The 15,265-nt window shown below is 53.3% G+C and overlaps 4 protein-coding genes and 1 non-coding gene across 5 annotated transcripts; 4 read left to right on the forward strand and 1 right to left on the reverse strand.

Annotated features, from left to right (window-relative positions):
* Nucleotides 1-400: 400 nt before the first annotated feature.
* On the forward strand, nucleotides 401-4,490 carry B0T26DRAFT_355441 (uncharacterized protein). Its single transcript, XM_060434578.1, has 3 exons — nucleotides 401-1,705; nucleotides 1,759-2,912; nucleotides 2,967-4,490. Exons 1-3 carry the CDS (start codon nucleotides 595-597, stop codon nucleotides 4,164-4,166), a joined length of 3,465 nt encoding a protein of 1,154 aa, XP_060294417.1. The 5' UTR covers nucleotides 401-594; the 3' UTR covers nucleotides 4,167-4,490.
* Nucleotides 4,491-4,920: 430 nt separating this feature from the next.
* B0T26DRAFT_t160 lies at nucleotides 4,921-5,011 on the forward strand. Its single transcript has one exon. It is a non-coding gene; the product is annotated as a tRNA-Phe (tRNA).
* A 426-nt stretch (nucleotides 5,012-5,437) lies between these two features.
* Nucleotides 5,438-7,439, reverse strand: B0T26DRAFT_355548 (serine hydroxymethyltransferase). The gene is made up of 3 exons (XM_060434579.1): nucleotides 7,009-7,439; nucleotides 6,585-6,949; nucleotides 5,438-6,524 (listed from the first exon to the last, which is right to left on the reverse strand). Exons 1-3 carry the CDS (start codon nucleotides 7,057-7,059, stop codon nucleotides 5,537-5,539), a joined length of 1,404 nt encoding a protein of 467 aa, XP_060294418.1. The 5' UTR covers nucleotides 7,060-7,439; the 3' UTR covers nucleotides 5,438-5,536.
* Nucleotides 7,440-9,025: 1,586 nt separating this feature from the next.
* B0T26DRAFT_651038 (vacuolar protease A precursor) lies at nucleotides 9,026-10,342 on the forward strand (the record flags this gene model as incomplete). Its single annotated transcript, XM_060438242.1, has 3 exons — nucleotides 9,026-9,124; nucleotides 9,185-9,338; nucleotides 9,405-10,342. 3 exons carry the CDS (start codon nucleotides 9,026-9,028, stop codon nucleotides 10,340-10,342), a joined length of 1,191 nt encoding a protein of 396 aa, XP_060294419.1.
* Nucleotides 10,343-11,438: 1,096 nt separating this feature from the next.
* Nucleotides 11,439-15,051, forward strand: B0T26DRAFT_355583 (uncharacterized protein). The gene is made up of 2 exons (XM_060434580.1): nucleotides 11,439-11,769; nucleotides 11,874-15,051. The coding sequence occupies exons 1-2, from the start codon at nucleotides 11,537-11,539 to the stop codon at nucleotides 14,704-14,706; spliced, it is 3,066 nt and encodes a 1,021-aa protein (XP_060294420.1). The 5' UTR covers nucleotides 11,439-11,536; the 3' UTR covers nucleotides 14,707-15,051.
* The last annotated feature ends 214 nt before the right edge of the window (nucleotides 15,052-15,265 follow it).

Here is a 15,265-nt window from a genome sequence, read left to right on the forward strand (position 1 = left end):
GGAATATCCTAACCTGGCACCCTTCGCGATCCCTGTCGCCATCAACGGCAGCTTTTGAACAAGGACGAAGCAAGTCGTTGCACGTGACCTCGGTTCCTGAGTTCTCCAGACTGTTGGGTACATCGACGTCAGTACAACAAACCCTATGCCAAAGGTCAAGCTTCATGCCATACATAGCTAAAACTAGAGGTCCCGTATTCAAGATTACTACCAAGCGTACAGACCAGTGTCCGAGACTTGGCGGCCGCAAAATCAAAATCGCGATCAAGTGGGAGTCGCCGCGTGGAGGTACCTCTAGGGCAATCCTCCTCAGCCCAGCAAAATTGGCCCCTTGTCCAAAAACGGCACGAGCCTGCTCCTAAACTCGACCTCACGTCCAACTCCCCCCGAAATCACCCATCCTAGCATCTATCGAAGCGCAGCCACAGCGATCGCGACCGCCTCGAAAAGCCGTCGGCCATCTCTATCGATGTCGCTCTTTCTCCCCATGTGACGCTCTCGCTCGGAATTGCCCTGGCGCCGGCTGAACACGAGCGCCTTTTTGGCGCATGGCGACGGGCCAACGACGTCGCCAACAGTCAACCCGGACCGACAATGTCCATCACAAATGGCCAGCATATCTGGCCGACATCCGCTCTCAACCATTCCAGCGGCATGAGGATGCACCATGTCGTCGAAGATGGCCTGGCGCGCACACAAACCCCTAGCGACAACCCGATGACGCTGATGCCTGAGGCATCCGATCTGGACGAAGACCAGCGCCGCGCCCATTTTGCCGACATGTTCCGCAGAACCGAGGAGAGGATCGCGCAGCTTTTCGGCGACGATGGATGCTATGATGAAGCTGCCATCGACACCTTCAAGCGCGCCCCCCATTCCCCCAACCACCTCCCCCCTCCCGCGACCGACCACGCGCCCATCCAAGAGCCGCCCCGCAAAAGAGCGAAGCGCGTCATCGATGAGGACGATTATGGCGATGATGATGATGATGACGATGACGAAGACGAAGACCAGGGTCGAGACGATGACGATCGCGACAACACGCAGGCGTCGCATCCCTATAAGTCAAAGCACGCCAGTACCGCTGCTGCCAAGACCCTCTTGTCCCCCTCCAAGTCCGGTAGCTCGCCTGTTCACTCCGTCCCGTCGCCGGGAAAGCAAACAGACAGAGCCAGAGATGATGGTTCGCGCGGTCATGCGAAGACATCGGAAGACGCGCGCAAGGAACTCGAGGAAGCGCGCAATGCGACCGAAGGCGCCGCGAAGCAAAGCTTTCACACTCTCTTCTACACACTGGAAAATGACCGAACCACAATGCTGGAACAGCAGCAGCTCGAGGAGTCTGAGAAACAGCTGCAAGCAGAAATGGACAAGACAAGCCACCAAAACCCGAATCAAGGTCCTGGACAGAATCACGGCTCGCTCAGTAACGCCAATCTGGGCGCGTCAAGTCTCACCCTAAAACATCTCATCGCGAGGATAGATCTGAAGCGCGACCAAGTCCGTGCGTCCGATGCTGAGCTGCGCTCCCTCATGAACGAAGTGCGTAAGAACAGGAGTAAATGGGCAAGCGAAGAGAACGTGGGACAGGAGGAGCTCTACGAGGCGTTGGAGAAGGTCCTCAGCGAGCTAAAGGCTCACACGGAGTACTCGACCCCTTTTTTGAATCGGGTAAATAAAAGGGACGCGCCCGACTACTATAACTGTAAGTGATACTAGACTAACACCACTATAGCTCTCGCTCTAACCGCATCGCAGTGATCAAGCAACCCATGGATCTGGGCACCATGACCAAGAAACTGAAAGGGCTTCAGTACAAGTCCAAGACAGAATTTGTCGTCGACTTGAACCTTATTTGGGACAACTGTCTCAAATATAACGGGGAAATGAACCATCCGCTTCGCCGCCTGGCCAATGCCATGCGCAAGGAAGCCGAGAAGCTCATTCCCCTTATTCCCGACGTCTTCATCAGACCGAGGGCCGAAGTGGAAGCGGAGGAGCGACGGAAGCAGAACGGTGGTGACGACGATGGCGGCGACGACAGCGACGACGAGCCGATAATGTCGTCTCGTGGACGTGGAGTGAAGGGAGCGAACAAGTCCCGAAGAGCGCAATCGGACCAAAAGGAAGGCACTCCGAACGTGGAGCAGAAGCCGTTGCTACAGTTAAATGGACTCCTTGCAAAATCCCACAGAGAGGGTTCAGAGGTTGATGGCAGCAATGGCTTCGCAACGCCTCCAATCGCCGGCTCCATCACTCCCAGTGGGTTGAACGGCCATTCTGGTGTTAGCAATGTTGACGCCATGGATATCGACGGGCCGTCATTGAACGGCATGGCCTTGGGTCAGGCCCTCGGAGACGCGGCAGAGCAGGTTTACGAGGACGAAGCGTACAAGATCTGGAAGCAAGTCACTAAGAAGGGCCGCGCTCTCATAGCCAAGGAACGCTATCAGCTATTCAGAGGTAATAAGCTCAACGTCGACGCGCCTGCTCTGCTAAGAACCAAGGCCGGAATGCGTCGCTTCATAAAGGCTCGAAGAGAGGCGGAAGCAACCGGTATCTTACACGCTTCCCAGGTTGACGCCTCAGCCGCCGGCCCGAACGAAGGCGCAAAGGCGGGGGAAACGCTAGCTGAGGGCATGGAAGACGAGGTTGACCGAATAGTCCCCGAATACTATGAGCCACAAACCGTGATCCCAGACATTCCTCCGAAGCTTCAGTGGATTGAGGACAGCGAAGGACAAGTGACCAACCAGCATGAGGAGATTCTCAGGCGCGTCCCCCCTGGGCAATTCATTTCGCCGCCTAGTCGGCTCACCAAGAAATTCGACGCAAACCTCCGGCAGATGCAAGAGACCCGCAAGCTCTGCTCCAAAATCAGCGTCATCAAGCAGATGCAAATACAAACCCAGGTGAGCATTTCTTGGCGAGGCTTCTTCGCGCGAATAGCTACTAACAATTTCTAGTTGTACACTAATCAATTCCCTAAATATAACCCGGAACCTTTTCTGGAAGCGGATATAGAGCCGCATGTTATTGCCGGGGAGGGGCCCGTCATGGCTCCTGAGGTCTGCAGGTCAGCCATGCAGCGCTCTGTTGCAAAGATATTCTACCACGCAGGGTTTGAGGAGCTCCAACCCTCAGCTCTTGATGCCATCACCGACATTGCGGGCGACTACTTCATGAAAATAGTTCGGTCGTTTAACGTGTACCGAGAGGCCGAGAAGAAGCCGGCCACCGGGACCTGGCGGGCGAATGGCGCTCGGTTCCAGCCTCGATACACCCCAGAGGAGGTCCTGCTTCATACCCTTTCCGAGAGCGGACATGACATTGAGACGCTTGAGACCTACGCTCGGGATGACATTGATCGACTTGGCTCAAAACTTGGCCAGATCCACGAACGTATGAGGGCTCACCTTGCCGATCTTCTCCGACCGGCTCTCACCGACGGCGGCGCAGATGGGTCTGGCGCCTTCAACGACGACAGCGAGCAATTCGTAGGCGGCGACTTTGCTGAGGAGCTCGGCGAGGACTTCTTTGGCTTCAAGGCACTCGGCCTCGACAAGGACCTGGGCCTCGAGATGATGTCGGTTCCGCTACACCTCCTCCAGTCACGCGTCCGCAGCCAGTACCAGATGCAGACGCAGACCGCTGGTGTGGCCGCCTCGGATCTCTTTGAAGCATTACCTCCATCAGAACCCGTGACCAAGGAGAACATACAGGAGCAAATCGGCTTGGTCAAGAATTTCTTCCTTGCTAAACTCCACGCTAACGGGGATCAGCCACTAGTTGAGGATGAGGATCTGCCAGTCAAGCAACGGCGCCCTCGACCTCGTCTAGGTGCAACGGGCAAGATCGTGTCTCCGCAAAAGCGCCCTCCCAAGGAGCAGATTGCTCTAGCCAAAAAGAAGAAGAAGCTGGAGTCTGGATTGGCCCAGATAACGGATGGGAAGGGTGTCAACGCCTTGCCCGAGAAGGGCGGAGCTGGTGGCACACCGTCAAAGAATAAGCTCAAGGCCGTCATGAACGGAACGGGCCCGAGCAGCCTGAATCTTGCCCCTCCCATGGAAAGAGTCGAGAGCATGCAAAGCCAGACGAATGCCAGCCAGACAGATAAGGATGACGGCGTGGGCATGATGAGCCCAGAAAGTCTTGAGCAGAGATAGGGGGGTGCTTGGGAAGGTTGATGGCAATTCTGGCGTTTTTCTATGTTCTCGGTATTTCCAGCGTATCCCAGACGCTTTTCGGCCGCGGGCTCACCCAAGCGCGTGGCACAGTGCACATTAGTTCGTCTCTATTTTCCAGGTCACGGTTCTCATTCCTTTTTTCCTATTTCCATTTTCATTCTCCTGGCTCGAGGCAACCACTGTAACAGGGCTTACAGTCGCCTAAGCTCGTTTTATGTTGCTCTTATTCTATTGTACATGTTGTTGTTGGCCTACAGCCTATCCTTATTCTCGTTGCTGTACCCTTTGATATGACGTGCCACAGATGAAATACATACAAGGATGTCTTTGGCTGGTGGCTTTTGTTTACTTTGCTGTGGCAAGACGATGCTTACATGTATGACTGGAGGAGCGCTTCATCAATTGTTGTGGTTATTAAAAGAGATACGTACATACCTACTACGTTACCTATACTATAGTTAATTATTCTTTCCTTTTCCATTTATATATTATCTCCCTCTTTGCTTGTGTCGCTCGTCGAGGAGTAGTACACTGTCGGTCTATCATTCTCCACGTTTAATATTCAGTTACAGTAGATATACTCGTCAGATATGCAAAAACACCCTAGCTGCGGAGGCAAGCTCCTTCTATAGTGGAATGCTAGATATTTCTACTCGTTTCCTCCGAAGCCATGTCCACCCACCTCCAACACCCATCTGCCACAGGACTGCTTCTCCACTTCAACAAATCTATTGCGGGTATAGCTCAGCTGGGAGAGCGTCAGACTGAAGTCAAAACTTCACTGTCTTATCTGAAGGTCATGTGTTCGATCCACATTAGCCGCATTAAATGTGCTATTACCGAAAGTTCTTCATTCGAAGGAGCGAAAGTTTAAGTAACATCTTTTTTGTTATTTTTTTTTAATATAATTTGGGTATGTATTAATCCTGCAATGTTCATTATAGAAGCACACGGCTACCCAGACGGTGAAGGCACGTAGAGCATTTATTTACGTTGCAGGCGGAACTGCGTTGAAGCAGCCTTCTAAACAAGTACGAAAACCAAACTCCCCGGTACCGAAACTGGTAAGTTGAAGACCAAACACTCAGATTGCAACGCCTGATAAAATGCTTGCAATATGGTGATTTTTCCGATGCCCGTAAATTTTCCATGTATGCCTTTCGTTGAGATTGCCAGAACCCTTTGGCGCCCCTTTTTCCAGGACCCCTTCCCCACCAAAGGCCAACAAGAAGCTTTGTAAACAGCCCATTGCCCACACACCTATTGTTGAAACACAACCCATTAATGACACGGCATCCGTAAATGCCCGAGTAAGACCTCTGTATGGCCCCCACTCAATCTCAACCCTCTCAGAGACCAGCATCGGTCCTCCAGCCCTCGACGGGGAGGGGGAAAGTTTGAGACCACGAAGCAATCTCCTTCCTGAGCTCGTTGATGCGGGGCACCTCGCCACCTGCAACCTTGAATCGGAAATCCTTGAGTTTGTTAGCCTCCTTGGGCAGTTCTGCCTGGACCTGCTTGCAAATCTTGATGCTCTCATCGATGTACTGGGCCACCTTCTCGAAATCGGGTTCCCCAAATCCACGGCTGGTCATGGCGGGGGTTCCAATGCGCAGGCCACATGGCGAGAGAGCGCTCTTGTCGCCCGGAATGCTGTTCTTGTTGCAAGCAATGTTGATCTGCTCGAGAACAGCCTCTACACGGGCGCCGTCGAGAGCCTGGGGGCGCAGGTCAAGGAGCACCATATGAGAGTCGGTACCGTCAGACACAAGCTTGTATCCAAGCTCCTTGAACTTGACCTCAAGCGCCTTCGCGTTGGCGACTACCTTCTCTTGGTAGGCCTTGAATTCGGGGGTTGCGGCCTGCTTAAGTGCCACAGCAAGCGCAGTGATGGTGTGGTTGTGTGGGCCGCCTTGGTGGCCAGGGAAAACGGAGAAGTTGATTTTGTCCTCTAGGTCGTACAGTGTCTCCTTGCCCGTCTTGTCTGTGGAGCGGACTCCCTTGCGGAAGAAGATCATGGCGCCGCGAGGGCCACGAAGAGACTTGTGGGTGGTGGTGGTGACAACATCGGCATAAAGGAATGGCGTGGGGATGACCTCAGCGGCAACAAGACCAGAAATGTGGGCAATGTCTACAACAAGATAGGCGCCAACCGAGTCGGCAATCTTGCGCATGCGCTCATAGTCGATCAGGCGGCAATAGGCCGAAGTGCCAGCGACAAGAATCTTAGGGCGGAAGAGCTGGGCGTTCTTCTCAAGCTGGTCGTAGTCAATAATGCCAGTGTCGAGGTCGACACGGTACGGCATGGTCTCGAAGTAGGTGGAGACGGCTGAGATCCTAGGAAAACATTAATAACGCCGGGCCTTCTCTCACGATTGTTGTTCAGAAAATCCTTACTTCCGCTGAGGAGTCTGGTAGCCATGGCTGAGATGGCCGCCGTGGGGGAGATCCAAGCCCATGAGTCTGCCGTGGGGAGGCATAATGGCCTGATAAACCTGAAGGTTTGCAGGGCTACCACTCAGACACTGAACATTGACACCCCACTTGGCTGGATCAAGATGGAAGGCCTCGAGAGCGCGCCTCTGGCACAAGAGCTCGATCTGATCGATGTGCTGATTTCCGCCATAGTAGCGAGCACCAGGATAGCCCTCCGAGTACTTGTTGGACATGGGCGAGCCAAGAGCATCGAAGACAGCGCGGGAGGTAACGTTTTCGGAGGCAATGAGGATGATAGACTCCCGCTGGCGTTGAATCTCGTGTTTCTGGCCTTCAAGTTAGCCTCCCGACTGGCCCAAATTCATATGAATGGGAAAACACCAACCATAATATCGGCAACCTCGGGGTCAGAATCGATCAACGACTTCTCGAGCATCTGTAGGCGGTGAGTCAGTCAAATCGCCGAGATAGAGCGATCGGAGGTGAACGCGGGATGAGGGGTAAGGATGGTTCGCACCGCCTTGTGCTCCTCTGAGAGGGCGTAGGATGTGCCACCGGTGCCGTCAGTAGCCATTGTGAAGGTGTTGCGACTGAATCAATTGGCTTTGTCGGAGATTGGAGTATTGCGGCAGGGCAACGGTGTAGACGGCTGAGAAAGGGTGACGAGGTTTAACGCAGATAAACAGGTCTCCGGACGAGCACTGCGGGGCAAAAGTCGAGGGAAGCTCGAGGGGGAAAGAAAATTTACTACCCCACTCAAAAAACAAAAGGAGGGGCTCCGAATCGCCCCAGGCTTCGGAGCTGCCTCGACCTGCCAAGCCCGACTATATACGAAGTACCTCCTGCCCGGACGTTAGTACGCTTCTAACGCAGCGACATCGGTCGGTCAGGCCCCCGATTTGGTGTTGGGGGTCAGGCCGGACTGACTCGGTCGAGGTCAGATAACCGTCTATAGCACTATGCTGTATAAACGATGGTACGATAGCTAGTCGAACTTGGGTACGGAAATCTACCTACCTCAGGTACCTGCCTTGCCCACCAACTACTTTTTCAGATCTGAATGACATTACTCTCTTGCGGCCCGCCTTTTCCAAAGCTGGTTCATTTTCCAGAATCCATTCTTCCCAAGTGCCGCGCCAGCAACCATCCGGAATGCCGGATCAGGCCGTTGCCAACCCGAATAGGCACTTCCCTAAATGACAACCGATTGTGCTTCGTATAATTACAGCGTAAATGGGTACTTGTGTTGTTATGTTCCCCCACACGAAAACGCCAAGCGTTCAACGAACCTCCTCGCCTGTAAGTTGTCTGACCTGTATGTTAATGAAGTAGTTAAGGTAGATACATATGCAGTATTTGCTCTATTCAACATTCTGGGCATGGTAACTTCTGTTAAGTGGGTATGGAGGTAGGTATCTCGAGAGTTGAGGTTTGAATATCAGAAGGCCGACCGAAGCAGCTTGGAATGCACGGATAAAATCACCACATAATTGCCCAAGGTAGGTACTTCGTACAGTACCTACAAGTCAAGGCAGATAGAGAGTTAAGAACCTTTTAGAAAAGGAGGTACCTTAGGTACTTATTAACTGCTACCCAAAACCGCGAGACGATGAGCAAGTGCGAGTGCACGTTGCAAAGACAAAACTGGGAAATCCAGCCTGTAGTATTCTGTAATTTTATCGACATCCCTTCCCTTGACCGACTAGTCACCTACTATCCAATGTCGTTCGGTCCTGCTTCGTTACTAGTCAAAAAAAGGAGAACCCAGCTGGGTTGGTACCTTACCCATTTACCTTCCGTCCTCGGTGACTGAATTTCAAGGCGGGCGAGCCGAGGAAGTTCTTCGAGTAATAAGGTTCTGCTGAGCTGACCTGGCAGTAAGTGTAGACTCCATTTCACTTCCATTGAGTAACCGGATATGTGCTGCGGTCACATGACTTATGTCTGTCCACCCAGCCACCGCCCTGGTACCCACGCAAGCTCCCATGGATCTGAGGTCTTGGCTGTCCAATAAACGCTCGTAGTCAGAGGCCTAGTGGTCCCCCTTCCCCGCGCTACATACCGCGCATTTGAGCAGTTGTGCCTTCTGACCTGAGTGCAAGGCGGCCTGCGTCATTGGATTCTAGGTTGCCAGGCACGACAGGCAACGCAACCGGCCCTGCATCCACACCAAACAGCACCCATCTGCCCGCGCTCCCGTCTGCTTGACCTTGGCCTCGACCAACGTGCGCCCCCCCAAGCTCGCTCGCTTCTTCCTTTCTAAATCATTCCGCCCTCGCACCCAACAACATTCTCTTCATCACCATTCATCATATTCATTAGCTGGCGACAGTTGCCTTCTTTTGCATTCGTTTTTCATTACTGTTCCATCTTTTGAGAACTTATCCGATTGCGCCGCCACCATGAAAGGCGCTCTCTTGACAGCAGCTATGCTGCTCGGGTCCAGCCAGGCCGCAGTTCACAAGCTGAAGCTCAAGAAGGTGCCGCTCGCCGAGCAGCTCGTAGGTGCACCTCTTTGTATGGTGTCGCTGCAAGGATACTAACGATGTCTCACCCCACAGGAGTCGGTCCCAATCGATACCCAGATGGAACATCTCGGTCAGAAGTACATGGGAATCCGACCCCAGTCTCATGCCAATGCCGTTTTCAACGGTTTAAAGGCTGAGGTCAAGGGCAACCACCCGGTTCCTATTTCGAACTTCATGAATGCTCAGTGTATGTATCACATATCGCGCTATTTTGTCACGTCCATGATTGTGGGTTCCTGACACGGTGATCCAGACTTCTCCGAAATAACCATCGGATCTCCTCCCCAGGACTTCAAGGTTGTTCTGGACACTGGCAGCTCCAACCTCTGGGTCCCATCATCTCAGTGCGGCTCCATAGCGTGCTACCTGCACTCTAAATACGACTCATCCTCGTCATCTTCGTACAAGTCGAACGGATCGTCTTTTGACATCCAGTACGGATCCGGCAGCCTCAGCGGTTTCGTTTCCCAAGATACTGTCAGCATCGGCGATATAACAATCAAGGGTCAAGATTTTGCGGAAGCGACTAGCGAACCCGGCCTTGCCTTTGCCTTTGGACGCTTTGATGGTATCCTCGGGCTCGGCTACGATACCATCTCAGTGAACGGTATCGTCCCACCGTTCTACAAGATGCTTGACCAAAAGCTCATCGACGAGCCTGTGTTTGCGTTTTACCTCGCCGATACCGAAGGCGAGTCCGAGGTCACATTTGGAGGTGTCAACAAGGATAAGTACAAGGGCAAGATCACAACCATCCCGCTCAGGCGCAAGGCCTACTGGGAGGTCGACTTTGACTCGCTTGGATACGGCGACGACGCAGCCCCTCTCGAGAACACGGGAGTTATTCTTGACACCGGCACCTCTCTTATTGCTATCCCGAGCAACCTTGCCGAGATGCTGAACGCGCAGATCGGAGCGAAGAAGAGCTACAACGGCCAGTATACCGTTGACTGCAGCAAGCGGGATAGCCTAAAGGATGTGACATTCACTCTTGGTGGATTCAACTTCACTCTGGGCCCGTATGACTATATCCTGGAAGTCTCCGGCAGCTGCATTTCGACCTTCATGGGCATGGACTTCCCAGCACCCACCGGCCCTCTTGCTATTCTTGGCGATGCCTTTCTCCGCAAATACTATAGCATCTACGACCTCGGGGCTAACACAGTTGGTATTGCCGAGGCGAATCGCTAAGCCATTTTGACGGGCAAGGCTGATCAAGCTCGAATTTTGGGGTGCCGGTTTCGGCAAGACAGGACGAGATGCAGACGCGAATAACCTTTTTTTGCAAAGTGTATTTTTTATGTGATTCGGGCGTCGTGTTTGGGTTGTCTGACAAACTTTCTCCACCGATCGTTAAACATTTGGGTGGCGGTTCGCCTCCTTTTCCAAGGTCTACTTTTGGAGTCTATTGTCTCTGCCATGACTGGACAGGATGAATCGCAGGTTTCCTTTTGTGTAAAGTAACATTCAAGTCACTGAACCCAATGCCGCTCCGCTCCATTGCCCCATTTGTGCCTTTTCCTAGTTAGCATATTATTATAGCTTTATCTTCTCAGGAGATCTGTTCATTGATTGTGTTTGTGGATAATTGCCAGGTACGTATCACTATCCTTCGTAGGTAAGGTATCGTAGGCACCAAGGTAATTACACCTCGAGCTCCATGTAGGCTGCAGCGCAAGCAGCTGCCTCGACTAAGATGTTCCTACCTGGGTAAGGTAGGTAAGATATCCATGCGTTGGATGATGAAAACTCTCCAGCTGCCTACCTTACCTAGATAGATACCTAGGTTAGTTGTATTCCGTGAAGGAGGCAGGTGTGCTTAATTCATATGCCCCTGCTTGACAGCTTTAGCTTGGCTTCCCGGACAAAGTGGGTGCTGTGAAACGCGGGTGTGCTCTGAACTCCTTGGAGGCTAGAGTACGACGGCCCACACAAGAAGATCACGTGATACAATCGTGCACGCCCCTTGGTGTCTCCACTAATTTCCGGAAACGGACTTAGCGCAGATTTGCCTCGCGCTGGCTTTTCGTACCAACTCGTGGTGAAGGGAACGACAGCCCTCTTAACCTTCCCTCTCTGCACACAACGCCGCTTCATGGGATGACCATCGGATGCCGAATGCATTCAAAGACAGGGCTCTAGTTGAACCCTGGGATTGTCTTGCCCTCCTGTGTGGCGGTTTTGGATGATTTCACCAGTCTAGCGTGCCGGCCTATCAACGACAAAAGTTTTTGGACTTGTACCTGGCCTAGAGCAAGCACTGCACACTTCCTCCCCTTCGCGAACGCGAATCGCGCGACATCCTAGCCAAGAGAACCACCGCCAACCATCGTGCCCCAGCCCCCGACCTCGACGGCCCATCACCACTCCCCTTCACCACTCGCCATGGCCTCGCCCGACGTCGCCGCCGTCACGGCGCTCCAGGTCAACGGCGTCACAGTATTGTCACGTCCCGACTCACCATCTTCAATCAATTCCTCCACTAAGCGGAAGCGCGATTCAAGTGACGACTCCTCACAAGTCAATGGCGCCGATGCGGCAAAGGCTCAGGTTAATGGAGCGCATCATCTCTCTGACCAGCAGCCACTTATCCGCGATTTCTTTGATGTTTTGAAAAGGTATACGCCTGTCTAGTTGTGTTACTCTTCCTACCTCCTCAATTGCCCTCGTGGTAACCTGCCTGCTCCCTGGGTGCTGGATGCTGACTTTGTCACTATTCCAGCCTCGACAGCTCCGATCTTGGCATTCTTGGCCGTCCGCTGCCTGATCCCCTTTCTGATGGCGAGCCGGCGGCAAAGCGGGCCAAATCCGAAGACAGCAGTAAACCTCTTACCATCACCGACAAGACTCTACAGGGCGCCTACAGCGCTCTGGACGAACTTGTCTCCGACGTGTCCCAAGTTGTCAACGCTCAGGTCAGGGATCTTGAGGCTGCGTCTGGGTCCGAAGTAGACGACACCAAAACTGAGAATGCCATTGCCAAGGCTGTCGCGTTCAAGAGCAAGGCCATCGATCTCGCCCGGAGGGAGATGGCGTATCCATATGTTCCCAAGGCGCTGCCTCCGAAGATTAGCCCTAGGGAGCCGCTTCCGCTGAGTTCCACTGGCGGTCTTGTCCTGACAACCGTCGGCGCCGCTCCGACCTTGAAGCCGCTTTTTACTAGCCTTCAACATGCCGCGACCCCTGACGGAGTACTCAAGTCGATTCCCGATGGCTTACTGCCGAATGGCGTCACTACTACACAAATACTTCCAGATGGCCCTGCTTCGACTGAAAAGAATAACCGCCCTCTGACTCTCGGGGAGCTTTTCCCATCTCCTCGGAATCTGCCACCTTTGCAGCCTCCTAAGGTGCCAAAAACCACGACAAAGAGCACCGTTTTGACTTTCTATCACCCGGAACTTACCGAGAAGTCGAAGTACAGGACGGGCACCTACTTCTCACAAACCATATCGACGGGCAATTGGCTGGACTATAGCAATGCAACACCAACTGCGCATGTGAAAACGAAACAACGAGAACGGGCCCAGAGCCTCGCAGGGCATAAACCGTCCTCGACCGAACTTGAAATGTCCGAAATGGAAGCCCTATTCAGGGGTGCTTTCTCTAGCTTTGCTCCTTGCAAAGACGACTCGGCTGCAATCGTTCCATCCAGCCAAGTCAGCCGGATATGGTGGCAGCGAGTTGGTCGGAGAAATTTTGACAAGATACTCGACTCGGACGCTGCTGAAGACGAGAATGAAGATGGGCCAGTGTCCGACTCGGTTCTCTCTATAGAAATCGACGAAGAGCAAGTTAAAGCGGCCATTGAGGAGTGGGACGATAATGCGATCGACCCAAGTCTCGATCATGTTCTAGGCAAGAAGTTGGACGAAGACAAGGAGATTGACGATCTTCTCGAAGAAGTCTCAGACCTGATTGAGACTCTTGCTTCTTACCAGCGCAATCGCAATTTGACTTTGCCCACCAGTCAAGACCGATACTCGGCAGATCCGGTCAACGGCGATATGCTCCGCAACGGTAGTCTCTCCCATCAACCGAGCGAGGAGGAGATGATGACGTATCAGACGCTGAAGTCTCAGCTATCATTGATCATTCAGACCTTACCGCCGTATGCAGTTGCTCGGCTTAACTCGGATAAGCTTGAAGAACTGAGCGTGAGCACGAAGATTGAGGTCCGCACGGATGAGTATAGGGGTGTCATGGAGGAAGACGAGCCGGCGCGTCTTGCGCGCCAGGCGGCACAAGCGGCGGCGAGCAACAGCCAGCGTCAAGCGCACAGGGCACCAAGCGTTTCTGCCACTACCCCGTACGCTACGCACCAATTTCCGACCCAGTTTGCCACTGCAGCCCGTCCCATTGCGAACGCCCAGCATTATCCGCAAACACCATCCCGTTCTCAACCCATGTTTCAACCAAGACAGCCGTCAACGGTTCCCATCCCGCAACCCCATCACCAGCCACAGCAGCGCCCACCTCCCCAAAACCAGTATCGGCCACCGAACAGCTACGGATTCACACCGCAGCTTGCCAAAGCCCAAACACCATATGGCCATACCGGAATGCCTCAGTACGCTTCCAGTCCCACCCAGCCACGAATGTCGCCCCATCCCGGCTACAACCAAGGACAGGCAGGCAACCATAGTCCCCGGTATCCACCTGGATATCCTGGGGGTTACCCTCAGCAACAGCCACAGATCCATCCTCAGCACCAACCGCAGCCACAGCATCAGCAACTCGGCCAGCATCACCCACACCCGCAGCACCAGCAACACTTACAACAACACCCACAACACCAGCCACACCCGCAGCACCAGCAACTGCAACAGCACCAGCAGCTCCCGCAACACCAGCAGCTCCCGCAACACCAGCAGCTCCCACAGCATCAGCAGCATCTCCCACACATTCAGCACTCGCCCCACCATCCACCACTCGCTCAACACACTCAACACCTCCCACAACAGCCGCCCTATTCTCCGTATGCAAACGGAGGGCACGGGGCCAGAACAATCTCACCGCAGGTACAACAAGTAAATGCATATGGGCAATCCCCGACGCCACCTCCACAGCACCAGCAACTTACGCGTTCGCCTTACGGAGGCCAAATGCACGGCATGCAGCCCAACCCGGCTCAACGTCAGTATCCCGGTACCCAGCCTGGCATGATGCCAGGCCAAGGCGGTAGGCCGGCAGGTCTGGTAGGGTATGCTACAGTAATGCCGGAAGTCCAGCAGCGGCAAGTGATGGAACAGGCCCGGGCTCGAGCGGACGCCGAACAGCGAGTCAGCGGGCACATGGGTAAAGTCACGCAGGGCGAGGTGGTCGGACTAGCCGGTATTGGTCTTGGCGGTAATGTTGACGTTCACAAGATCGCTGCTGCCAAGGCGATGCACATGGGGAACAACATGTCACCAAGTCCCAAGATGCCCATCCACGGAGGGCCAAGCCCCGTCAATGGCGCCATGAATATCCCGCCGCCTGCCCGAAGTCCTTTTTCAGTCCACCCAAACATGGCAAGCCCCGTGTCGGGTCCAGGGTTCAAGCCTCCGATTTGAAAGAGCCATTTCAACAAGGCTTGATGGCACAAGTGCGATACTCTACGTAGGTAGCTCGTTGGGAATAATGGATTCTGGATTAAGATTTTCTTATGGGATGGAGTGATGGATGGGCAAGGAGCGTTTTGCTGAGATTCTTTTTTTCCATTTCCATTTATTTTGCTTTCTTTCTTTTCCTTTTGGGGTTGGAGAAGTCAATCTCTTTCATCATCGTCACAAGGAGACATGCTATGATGAGGAGTCGGTAAGGGTTTCAAATTGGTGGTCGTCCTATTGGCAACTACTGCCACCTTGTTTTGTTGCTATGGCTGATTAGGGTAGACTAACGTCGGCGGTAAGACAGATGGAGCAAAAAGAGAAAGACGTACCCTTAACTAAAGGGGACTTCATTTTCCTTTTCTTCTGTTAAGCAGGAGAGTCTATTCTTGGCTTCAGCTGCTGGCGCGCGATGGTAATGGAATCTGGAATGGAGTTGGATTCGGTATTTTTTCACTTCTTTTTCCCTTCCTGTATTTCTTCTCGGTTGATTTTAACTTGAGGGCTGGCGGATAGATCGGAT

The sequence above is a fragment of the Lasiosphaeria miniovina genome, assembly GCF_030549165.1.
Source record: "Lasiosphaeria miniovina strain SMH2392-1A chromosome Unknown B0T26scaffold_5, whole genome shotgun sequence".
NCBI lineage: Eukaryota > Fungi > Ascomycota > Sordariomycetes > Sordariales > Lasiosphaeriaceae > Lasiosphaeria > Lasiosphaeria miniovina.

Bases quoted from the DNA above. Each gene is read 5' to 3' on its own strand.
- B0T26DRAFT_355441 (XM_060434578.1), top strand. From the start codon at position 595: ATGTCCATCACAAATGGCCAGCATATCTGGCCGACATCCGCTCTCAAC. The intron at 1,706-1,758 runs GTAAGTGATACT...ACCGCATCGCAG, and splicing joins CGCGCCCGACTACTATAACT to TGATCAAGCAACCCATGGAT. The intron at 2,913-2,966 runs GTGAGCATTTCT...AACAATTTCTAG, and splicing joins AGATGCAAATACAAACCCAG to TTGTACACTAATCAATTCCC.
- B0T26DRAFT_355548 (XM_060434579.1), bottom strand. From the start codon at position 7,059: ATGCTCGAGAAGTCGTTGATCGATTCTGACCCCGAGGTTGCCGATATT. The intron at 6,950-7,008 runs GTTGGTGTTTTC...CTTGAAGGCCAG, and splicing joins CCGAGGTTGCCGATATTATG to AAACACGAGATTCAACGCCA. The intron at 6,525-6,584 runs GTAAGGATTTTC...ATGTTTTCCTAG, and splicing joins TACCAGACTCCTCAGCGGAA to GATCTCAGCCGTCTCCACCT.
- B0T26DRAFT_355583 (XM_060434580.1), top strand. From the start codon at position 11,537: ATGGCCTCGCCCGACGTCGCCGCCGTCACGGCGCTCCAGGTCAACGGC. The intron at 11,770-11,873 runs GTATACGCCTGT...TCACTATTCCAG, and splicing joins TTCTTTGATGTTTTGAAAAG to CCTCGACAGCTCCGATCTTG.